General features: G+C 43.5%; 1 protein-coding gene across 1 annotated transcript; it reads left to right on the top strand.

Annotated features, from left to right (window-relative positions):
- The first annotated feature begins 338 nt into the window (after positions 1-338).
- On the top strand, positions 339-7264 carry LOC132780378 (cornifelin homolog A-like). The gene is made up of 4 exons (XM_060784047.2): positions 339-999; positions 3740-3876; positions 4524-4644; positions 6419-7264. The coding sequence occupies exons 1-3, from the start codon at positions 888-890 to the stop codon at positions 4617-4619; spliced, it is 345 nt and encodes a 114-aa protein (XP_060640030.2). The 5' UTR covers positions 339-887; the 3' UTR covers positions 4620-4644; positions 6419-7264.
- Positions 7265-11434: the final 4170 nt, after the last annotated feature.

The raw sequence follows: 11434 nt of genomic DNA, 5'->3' as shown, positions 1-11434 counted from the left end.
GGAAAAACCCTGGCTTCAGTACAATTATAAAACTAGGATTCTGCTTTAATTGCTATAGGAAACAATTTAATATGTCTCTGTTTGGGATTCAGCTTGAGATCCCATAGCTTTCATTTTGATGATGATGAAGATGATGATGATACAATTTATTTGTACCCGCCTCTACTAACAACAAACCCAGAAACATATCAACATAAAATACATACAATAAAATGCATATATCAAATACTTACTTCCTTACTTATTTAGGCAATCCCTCATTGTCCGAGTAGGATTGTCTTCCAAGATCGGTGTACTGATGGTAGGTGACTGTGGAGCCATATTCTTGATCTGCATCTTCTCCGGCAGTGAGGGCATTGGTTTCCAGGTGGAAGGCGGTCTCAGTCGGAGTTGGCTTGATGCGCCTTCCTCTTGGCACGTTTCTCTTTTTTGCCCTCCATTCGTGCCTCTTCAAATTCTACAGCACTGCTGGTCACAGCTGACCTCCAGCTGGAGCACTCAAGGGCCAGGGCTTCCCAGTTCTCAGTGTCTATGCCAGAGATTTTAAGGTTGGCTTTGAGCCCATCTTTATATCAAATAGCGGCATTATAAAATACATACACTAGAAGGTATCAGAGCTCTGGGGAAGAAAATTCCCAGCATCCCCAATCTCCAAATACTGGGATTCCACAGACTGTTGCCATGGCATTTAAACTTGAATCATAGCACTATAACTGGTTCAAAAGTTCCCCAGCACCCGCTCCAATGCCCACTTCCCGCATTGCTCAAACCCTGTGGCGTCATCCATCGGATACCACAAAGAACTGAAGCGTCAAGTTCACAGAGCCTCCAGAGTCCTCTTTGCAAAGGCATTGCAACTGCTACTCAGGCCTGCCTTCCCTGAGACCATGTCGAAACCTGTGGTCTGCCAGCCGCTGAGCACCATCTCCCCTGTGACCCAGTCCTCCGAAGGCAGCTGGACCTACGGGAGATATGACTGCTGTTCAGACTGCCCCTTGTGTAAGTAGACTTACCCCATGGGGAGCAAATGTACAAGTGGAAGACTAGCACCATTAAAAGCCTATTGTGGTTTATTGCTACTGGTCCTAATAACCTGCTATGAGCCCTATTTGAGAGAAGAACAGGCTAGAAATCAAATTGATCCTATCCAAAAGGTGTACTGATGTACTGACTGATGTACTGATGTATTGATGCTGATGTCTAATGATTTGTGATACTGTTGCTTTTAAATGCCTAATGATTTTATATTGTGTATACCAAAACTGTTGTAAACTGCTCTGAGTCGCCTAAGGGCTGAGAAGTTAGGTAAAGGTAGTCCCCTGACCTTAAGTCCAGTCATGTCTGACTCTGGGGTGTGGTGCTCATCTCCATTTCTAAGCCGAAGAGCCAGCGTTGTACGTAGACACCTCCAAGGTCATGTGGCCGGCATGACTGCATGGAGCGCCATTACCTTCCCGCCGGAGCGGTACCTATTGATCTACTCACATTTGCATGTTTTCGAACTGCTAGGTTGGCAGAAGCTGGGGCTGACAGCGGAAGCTCACACCGCTCCCCGGAATCGAACCTGCGACCTTTCGATCAACAAGCTCAGCAGCTCAGTGCTTTAACCCACTGCGCCACCGGGGGCTGAGAAAAGCGGTATACAAATAAAGTAAATAAATAAAAAATAAAAGGTGGCATTTTGTTCATTAGTCCCAACTCATTTTAATCTGCATTTTAACTCTGTATCTTTGACCATGGTATCCTTCTGGGTCATCTTGTTGGGATGGGATTGGAAGGCATTATCTTACAGCGACTCTGATCCTTCCTGGATGGCTGTACCCAGAAGGTGGTGCTGGGGGACTCCTATTTGAACCCCTGGCCATTGACCTGTGGCATTCCTTAGGGTTCCATTTTATCCCCCATGCTGTTTAACATATACATAAAACCGCTAGGATAGGTCATCAAGAGTTTTGGAGTACGGTGCCACCTGTATGTGGATGAAACCCAGCTCTACTATTCCTTTCCACCTAATGCCAAGGAAGCTGTCCTGGCCCTAAACCAGTGCCTGTCATCAGTAATGGACTAGATGAGAGCAAACAAGTTGAAACTTAATCCAGACAAGACAGAGGTACTCCTGGTCATTTGGAAGGCAGACCAGGGAACACAGGGATCCAGCCTGTGCTGGATGGGGTCACACTCCCCCTGAAGACACAGGTCCACAGTTTGGGGGTTCTCCTGGACTTGGCATTGAACCTGGAGGCCCTTGTATCGGTGGTGGCCAAGAAGGCCTTTGCACGATTAAAACTTGTGCACCAACTGTGCCCATTCCCTGAGAAGCCAGATCTGGCCAGGGGGATACATGCCTTAGTTACATCCTGTCTGGATTACTATAACATACTGCACATGGGGCTGCCTCTGAAGAGTGCTCAGAAACTTCATCTAGTCCAAAAAGCTGCAGGTTGCTCACTGGGGCTGCCTACAGGGAGTGGACACCCCCCTGTTGCAGCAGCTCCACTGGCTGCCAGTTTGTTACTGGGCACAATTCAAAGAGCTGGTTTTAAAGCTCTAGACCAGTAGTATTCAACCTGTGGGTCCCCAGATGTGTAATAATAATAATAATAATAATAATAATAATACTTTATTTGTACCCCGCCACCCTCTCCCCAAAGGGACTCTGGCAGTCTTCAACTCCCAGAAATCCTAACAGCTGATAAACTGGCTGGGATTTCTAGGAATGTAGGCCAAAACACCTGGAGACCTACAGGTTGAGAACCACTGCTCTAGACAGTTCAGGTCCAGACTATTTGGCCATCCGCATCCCCTTGTACGATCCTGCCCTGGAACTGAGATCTTCACGAGATGCCCTGCTTTCGGTCCCACCTCCTTCTCAAGCTCAATTGCTGGAAATGGGAGAGCAGGCCTTCCTTCTCAGTGGCTGCCCCTCGATTGGAACTCTTTGCCCAGGGAAGCTAGAATGACTCCCTCTCTGCTGTCCTTCAGGCGGCAGTTAAAACCTTTTTATTCAGGTAGGTTTTTAAGATAGTCAGGGGCTACAGTGATTTTTTATGCTTTTAATAATAATTAATATTGTTTTAATATTTGTATATTGTAAGTTATATTAACAATGCTTTTATTTGTGAGCCGCTTTGTAGCTCTGTATGGAGAGAAAAAGTAGGATGTAAATAAACATAATAATAAACATAATAATAATAATAATAATAATAATATCTTGTATTTTAATAGTGTTTTATTTCTGTTTTAATGATGTTGTACCCCATCTCTAGCCACAAGGAGAGGTAGAATCCTAGAGCTGGAAGATACCCCATGGGCCATCTAGTCCAATCCCCTGCCATGCAGGAAAAGCACAAAGTACCCCTGACAGATGGCCATCCAGCCTCTCTTTGAAAGCCTTCAAGAAGCTTCCACCACACGCTAAGGCAGAGAGTTCCACTGCCGAACAGCTCTTACAGTCAGGAAGTTCTTCTTAAAGTTCAGGTGGAATTTCTTTTCCTGTCATTTGAACCAATTGCTCAATTGAATCCTAGTCTCCAGAGCAGCAGAAAACAAGCCTCCTCCTTCTTCCTTATGACACCCTTTCACATATTTAAACATGGTATCATCAGAACGTGGTTAATACATTATTATTATTATTATTATTATTATTATTATTAGTCTACATACCTGCTCTCATCAGGACTAAAAGAGAATCTGACCTAACATCCATGTATGGCTCTGTGTATACATTTCCCCCTTGCAGGCTGTGTGGGGTGCTGCTGCCCATTCATCCTGAGCTGTTACGTGTCACACAAATATGGTGAGCACTTGTGCCTTGGGCTGGTGCCCGGGGGCATGACGGCGCTGAGGACCCAAATGCGGCACTCCTACGGCATTCCAGTAAGAAGATCCTGCTTCATTGGTTTCAGTGGGGTGGGGAGGTATCTAAACTTTTCGCTCATCTATGGGATCGCAACTTGCAGCTAGGATTGGGATGGAAAGAAACATTGCCAGGATGTGAACCGATTTCTAATAACCTCATTAAACTTCCGGGGGGGGGGGGGGCTTTAATAACTTATTGCACATAAAATAATACATAATCGCATAAAATCATGATGATGCTGCTGCTGCTGCTGATGATGATTTTGTTTGATAGATATGAACATGGTTTGGACTTTTAGGGGGACATAGTGATGATGATGATGATGATGATGATGATGATGATGATGATGATCGGCACACTGGGTGCAGTGCCTAAAGACCTTGGCCTGCACTTATACACAATCGGCGCTGACAAAGTTACCATTTGTCAGCTGCAAAAGGCCACCTTACTGGGATCTCCACACATTATTCGCCGATACAGCACATAGTCCTAGACACTTGGGAAGTGTCTGACCAAACACAGGACTAAATCCAGTTTGCTGTCCCTTATCATATTTCTAAATAGCACATTCTTATAAAGTTTTATGGGACTTGATATGTCTGCCAGTGCCACATGGATTCAGCTGAAAGGTCTCATTCCTTTCTGGTCTGCTTTGGCCCTTTAGGGCACGGTTTGCCGGGATGCCCTCTCCATGTGTCTCTGTGGATGGTGTGAGTTGTGCCGCATGGCAAGGGAAGTACACACTCGTTCCCGATCTTAGGAAAGCCGAGCAACAAGTTACAGAGGTGAGTCTTGAATGAAACCGTTCAGGCTGCATTTCTTACAAAATGCCCTTTTGAGAATGCAAGGGTCTCAGTGAGCATAACATTCAACCAGATACTATAAACATGTTATGTAATTTTCCATGTTTGCAATTGTCCATTATAGACCATCTTAATTCTCAGAGGAGGCTGAAGGAAGCATTTTGGGATTGCAACTAAAAGGACAATGACAGAAATTATGTACACTCTGTGACAAAATGAAAATCATGTGTAGTTCACATTTGACCAGTCCACACACTGTCTTGCCAGAGAAAATATATGCCATGCAGATGATCAATCTGAGGATGCTTGCCATAGATGCAGGCAAAACGTCAGGAGAGAATGCCTCTATAACATGGCCATATAGCCCGAAAAAACCTACAACAACCCAAAAAGTGTACTCTTTAAAACGCAGAGCAACATATATACAATTATGTGAACAATTGCATTGACTTACACAATGTCCTTTTTGTAGAAATTCAAAATGGTCCTTTCTGTGTCCATGAGAGAGGCCTTCTTTCAGCAGTGAAGAAGCAAATCAATCTCTCTCTCTGCAATCTCCTAGCTAGTTTACCTATCTGAATGTATTCTCCCCTATGAACCATCAAGGCTGTTAAGATCTTCTGAAGGGGCCCTGCTCTCAGTCCCACCACATCGCAATTGCATCTGGTGGGGATGAGAGACAGGGCCTTTTCTGTGGTGGCCCCCCGGCTATGGAACTCTCTCCTGATTGAGATCAGATCTGCCCCCTCCCTCCTCACCTTCAGGAAGCTAGTGAAATCCTGGCTATGGAACGAGGCATTCCCACAAAGATGGCGGAGACTGGCAATTGACTAAAGTTATCGACCACATATGTGGACTGAGTGGGACATGATTTTATCTTGACGAACTGGCTTTCATGTATTTTAGTCTATATGTATTTTAATTTATTGTTGATGTACGATGTTTTAGATTGTATTGTTAGCACTGAATCCCACTCATCTGTGAACTACCAGATTGTCAGCCTGAGGGCAGAACAACATTTTGTAAGTCGCCCTCAGTACCTTTGCGGCTGAAGAGCAGAGTAAAAAAAAAAAAAAACTAAATAATAATAAATAAGGAAGTGGAGAAGGGAGTGGTACCAAAGGTTTCATGTTTGTTGTATCTAAATCCTCCTTATTCTCATGAGTTCGAGGATGGCTTTTGTGGTTTTCCTTTGACTTACATTATCCTCACAACAACCTATAGAGGGGGCCAGGCTGTGAGGATTTGTAAAAAGGCACCATGATGTAATGGATTGACTGGAAAGACATGTGGTGGCAGCTGATTGGCTGAGCATGCCAGGAGCCAGAATTCTGATTGGCTACTGTCTCTAGCTTGCTGCTGGGAGGAACCGTTTTAACTGCTATTTTCATCTCCGAGAGTGAAGAGAGTGCTGACTGGAAATAGCCAGGAAGGAAATGGCTGCCAACTCTCTGAAGCCTGATCATTTCTAAGGCATGAAGCATATTTTTAAAGACTGTTTAAAAGGACTGTTTATTCCCTCTGTTCTCTGTAAGAAATCAGAGATACTGCCTGTGTATATTGGTGCTCTGTTTGTCCTTTTGAACTGAAGTAGTGTTACTGTTACTCATTACAAAAATCTGAGTGACACATTATTAGTATATTTTGGTTCAGAAACCATGGTAAAGCTTCTGTTTATTTACATTTACAACCTCCAACAAGGCAGACCAGTGTAAAAGGTATGAAATTAACAGATGTAATTCTATGTTTCCTGCAGGTGCCTTGGGACTTTGGAGCTGATTGCGGACCAAGAGAGCGATGCACACAGAAAGAAAAGAAGGGCGCAAGGCACTATGTAACATTTTTTTTAAAAAAAACCTGTTTGAAAGTGTTATTTCCTGTTTCATTTTGTGGCACTTACTTTGGAAGAATTTGTTGTGACTGCCACAAACTAGATTGAATTAGTTGAAACTCGGGTATGCCTGCCCCATCTGGCATAAATCTGCCCACGTGAAGCAGGTTAATGTAGCACTAAATGAGACATGTAGAATAATCACAGGATGTCTTAAACCTACATCTGTTGATAGAGTCTATAAGCTAGCTGGCATTGCCCCTCCTGATGTGTGACGGGAAGTTGCTGCCAACTATGAGAGAAATAAGGTTGAACACTGTGAAAGCCACCCACTGTATGGCTATCAGCCTCCTCCCAGTAGACTCAAATCAAGGAAAAGTTTCATGAGAACCAACACTCCTCTTAATGTTCCCCCAGCAACAGCAAGAATATCCCTTTGGGCAGCAAAATCAGGAAATCCGACTAAATGGCCCCCCATGAGGGTCTCCCTCCAGGGGGAAACCAAGAATGGGCAACTTGGAAGTCCCTGAACAGACTCAGAAGTGGAGTGGGCAGATCAAAAGACAACCTGGCAAAATGGTACTACCAAATTCTCCACTTTGTGTGTCTGCAGAGAAGAACAAACAATTCAGCAACTGTATGCTTGTCCACTATGCCCTGCCTCATGCACAGAGGAAGAATTTCTTTAAGCTACAGATAATGCAGTTGCTGTTGCCTGTTTTTTGTCTAAAACTATCACCTTGTGATCCCTTTATTTTATCAGTTTTAGATAAACTATTTTATGCAATGCTTTTGATATGAAATAAATAAGTTTAGCATAATGCCAAGTTTTTGACTTACTTTGTGAGCTTTTATACATTATAACCATATTCTCAATTTGCTTCTGACACAATAAATAAATAAATACCCAGGACTGTGATTTTACAAAAACTATCCTAGACCCTCCTAGAAAACCATTCAACTTTATGCGGCATTTTCCTATGTTGGATCGTGCCATAGGCTGTTGCATTATTATTATTACTACTACTACTAGCTTGGGTAGCCAGCGGTGCCCAGGTTATAAGAAAAATACATTGTTTGTTTTGGGGTGTAGATAATATCATTTAGTTAATTAGTAACACTATTTATTAGGAAAAAGCCAGAATGTGATTTCATTTTTTTTATTAATGCTCCCATTAGAAAATACATAACGATGTGGGTGAACTACAATTCCCAGAATCATGGGTCAGTCCTCCCCAAACCAGGCCTGTATGCACAGTTGGCCATGTTGGGTCTGTGCGCCAAGTTTGGCCCAGATCTGTCATCAACTGGACTCAGTGCTCTCTGGATATGGGTGAACTACAACTCCCAGATTCCCATGGTAATCACGCCCAAACCCAGCTAGTATTTACAGTTGGCCATGTTGAGTCTGTGTGCCAAGTGTAGTCCAGCTCTGTCGTCAGCTGGGTTGAGTGCTCTCAGGGTGCAAATAAGCTACATCTCCCAAGATCAAGGTCATTTCCAAACCCCTGCTGTATGTTCACTTGGTCATGGGGCTTCTCTGTGCCAAGTTTGGTCCAGGTCCATTGTCAGACCCCTCCAGTATGTTCAGTTGCTGATCAATTCCTCTGTGTTTGCTGTGTTCCATTGGAAAGGGTAGGAAAGAATTAAGTGAGAGGCAGTGGGTTCATGCAAATTTCACACAAGTAACCCTGGGATGCCTGCCTATGGTGGAAGGAATATGTCAAATCTAGGATGAAAATGTCCCCGAATGAAAGCATTCCAGACCTATACACATTTTTCAGTTTTATTATGTGTATAGAAGATTATGCGTATAGATGATGATGGTGGTGATGATGATGATGATTATTATTATTATTATTTGAAACACAACAAGATGAGTCCACAGCAAACAAGACCACTTTGCTGGCTGTTGTATTGGATCACACGTCTGACACTTCCCAAAGTGTCTAGGACTGTGTGATGTACTGGAGAATATTGCATGCAAATCCCAGTAAGGTAGCCTTCTGCAGCTGGCAGATGGTAATTTTGTCAGCACCAATTGTATTTAAGTGCAGGCCAAGGTCTTTAGGCACTGCACCCAGTGTGCTGATCACCGCTGAGACCACATTTACTTGTGCCAGAGTCTTTGCAGTTCGATCTTTAAAGCCTCATATCGTGTCAGCTATTATCATTATTATCATTATTATTATTAGAAACACAACAAGATTTGTATGCAGCAAGGTCACTGGCAAACAGAGGGAGAAAAGATGGAGGCCGTGACAGACTTTGTATTTCTAGGCGCAAAGATTACTGCAGACGAGACTGCAGCCAGGAAATCAGGAGATGCTTACTTCTTGTGAGGAGAGCAATGACCAATCTTGATAAAATAGTGAAGAGTAGAGAAATCACACTGGCAATGAAGATCCGCATAGTCAAAGCAATGGTATTCCCCATAGTCACCTATGGATGTGAGACCTGGACCATAGGGAAGATAGATGCTTTTGAACTGTGGTGCTGGAGGAAAGTGCTGAGAGTGCCTTGGACTGCGAGAAGATCCAACCAGTCCATCCTCCAGGAAATAAGCCCGACTGCTCATTGGAGGGAAGGATAGTAGAGGCCAAGATGAAGTACTTTGGCCACATCATGAGATGACAGGAAAGCTTAGAGACGGCAATTATGCTGGGGAAAATTAAAGAAAAAAGGAAGAGGGGCCAACCAAGGGCAAGATGGATGGATGGGATCCCTGAAGGGACTGGCTTGACCTTGAAGGAGCTGGGGGTCGTGACAGGGAGCTCTGGCATGGGCTGGTTCATGAGGTCACGAAGAGTCGGAAGTGGCTGAAACAACAAAATATTGAATGTGGAAGATTTTCTCAAGTATCCCATCTGCAAAGAGCCAAAGTGCCTTTTTGCATAAATCAATTTGAGACTGAATTTACACTGCCATTACCAATACATTGGTGGCACATAAAGTATTAAATGTCAATACAATCCACTTGGGAGGAACATGAGCCACCTATAACACTAAGTAACATGCTTTTTGTCCCTGGGTTATACATGTCATTTCCTAATTGGCTTGACCTTGAAGGAGCTGGGGGTCATGACAGCCGACAGGGAGCTCTGGCGTTGGATGGTCCATGAGGTCATGAAGAATCGGAAGTGACTAAACAAATGAACATTTAGGTGATCCCTCGTTGGACGAGTAGGATAGTCTTCCATGATCAGTATTCTTGTGGATCTGTAGGTGACTGTGGAGCTCTATTCTTGACCTGCATCTTCTCCCACAGTGAGGGCATTGATTTCCAGGTGGAAGGCGGTCTCAGTTGGGGTTGGCTTGACGCACCTTCCTCCTGGCACGTTTCTCTCTTTCACCCTCCATTCGTGCCTCTTCCAATTCTGCAGCACTGCTGGTCACAGCTGGAGCGCTCAAGGGCCAGGGCTTCCCAGTTCTCAGTGTCTATGCCAGAGATTTTAAGGTTGGCTTTGAGCCCATCTTTAAATCTCTTTTCCTGCCCACTAACATTCCGTTTTCCGTTCTTGAGTTCAGAGTAGAGCAACTGCTTTGGGAGACGGTGGTCGGGCATCCGGACAACGTGGCCGGTCCAGCGGAGTTGATGGCGGAGGACCATCGCTTCAATGCTGGTGTCTTTGCTTCTTCCAGTACGCTGACGTTTATCCGCTTGTCTTCCCAAGAGATTTGCAGGATTTTCAGGAGGCAGCGCAACAACAAGGTCACTGTGATGTCTCGGCCTGTTTATTTCCTTGTTGCCTGTTGGACTGTTCCATTTTGCCAAGTTTTAGAGTAGGAGCTTAGGCTCCCCCTATAGGCTGAGCTCTTTGGTTCAGCCCATTCTGCCTCAGAGCCTGGTGAAAGACTTTGGCTCTATTCCTTTTTATCATAGTTTATAGATAGTTGCCAGAAAAGTGTCTGGTCTGGCTTGCAGTCCGTACAGGCCATCCTTATCACATATTTGCCTATAGATAGATAGTTCATAGACAGTACATATATTTGCCAAAGCTTATAGATAGATAGTTATAGATAGATAGTTCATAGATAATATATATTTGCCTTAGAGTATTTGTAATAAAGAATTAGATAATATTTGCCATAGAATAGATAATATCTGCCTTAGAGTTTATAGTAGATGTTATAAAGAATAGATAATATTTACCTCATAGAATAGTTATAGTCATACATTCCCCATAGTTTATAGTTATATTTACCTCATAGAAATTATAGTAGTTTGTTACCTCAGAGTTTATATTTCACTGTTCTAACACCATCATAATCAAACTGTACTTTTATACCTTGATTGTTCAGTAAACAATTGTTGAATTTAATCTTGTTTTTAGAGTTTTATTTTTGGGGGCATTAAAGTAATTAGGGCATACCGATGGTCACTGGAAAAATAGCCAGACACATTTAGTTTTCTCCTTAATCTTCCCAGTGTGCCATCATAGTCACTCTGCTGGCTGTTGTATTGGATCACACGTTGGACACTTCCCAAAGTATCTAGGACTGTGTGATGTATCAGCGAATAATGTGTGCAGATCCAAGTAGGGTGGCCTTTTGCAGCTGGCACACGATAATTTTGTCAGCATGGATTGTTGTTAAGTGCAGGCCAAGGTCTTTAGGCACTGCACCCAGTGTACCAATTTTATTTATTTATTTATTTAATCTACTTATACCCCGCCCTTCTCACCCCGGGGGGGGGGGGGGGGACGGACTCAGGGCGGCTTACAGGGAAGGCACAATTAGATGCCCAAATCACACAACAAACAATACAAAATATAACAGTTCAACAATTAAAATAAAACATCAATACCTAATAAAATCATAAAACTATCTCATGTCAGAGTCTATATATCAGAGTCCATATATCCATTCCATTCCATTGTCCTTGTCTATCGACAGGTCCTTTAGTTAGTTGTCAGCATGGCCAAAAGCTTGGTCCCACAT

Source organism: Anolis sagrei, chromosome X, assembly GCF_037176765.1.
Source record: "Anolis sagrei isolate rAnoSag1 chromosome X, rAnoSag1.mat, whole genome shotgun sequence".
In the NCBI taxonomy this organism is placed as follows: Eukaryota; Metazoa; Chordata; class Lepidosauria; order Squamata; family Dactyloidae; genus Anolis; species Anolis sagrei.
This window is presented reverse-complemented; position numbering and strand designations above follow the sequence as displayed.

What these genes read in the sequence shown, in the direction of transcription:
- LOC132780378 (XM_060784047.2), top strand. Translation starts at nt 888, where the DNA reads ATGTCGAAACCTGTGGTCTGCCAGCCGCTGAGCACCATCTCCCCTGTG. An exon ending in CTGTTCAGACTGCCCCTTGT is followed by an intron (nt 1,000 to 3,739) that starts GTAAGTAGACTT and finishes TCCCCCTTGCAG; the next exon opens with GCTGTGTGGGGTGCTGCTGC. An exon ending in GGCACTCCTACGGCATTCCA is followed by an intron (nt 3,877 to 4,523) that starts GTAAGAAGATCC and finishes TTGGCCCTTTAG; the next exon opens with GGCACGGTTTGCCGGGATGC.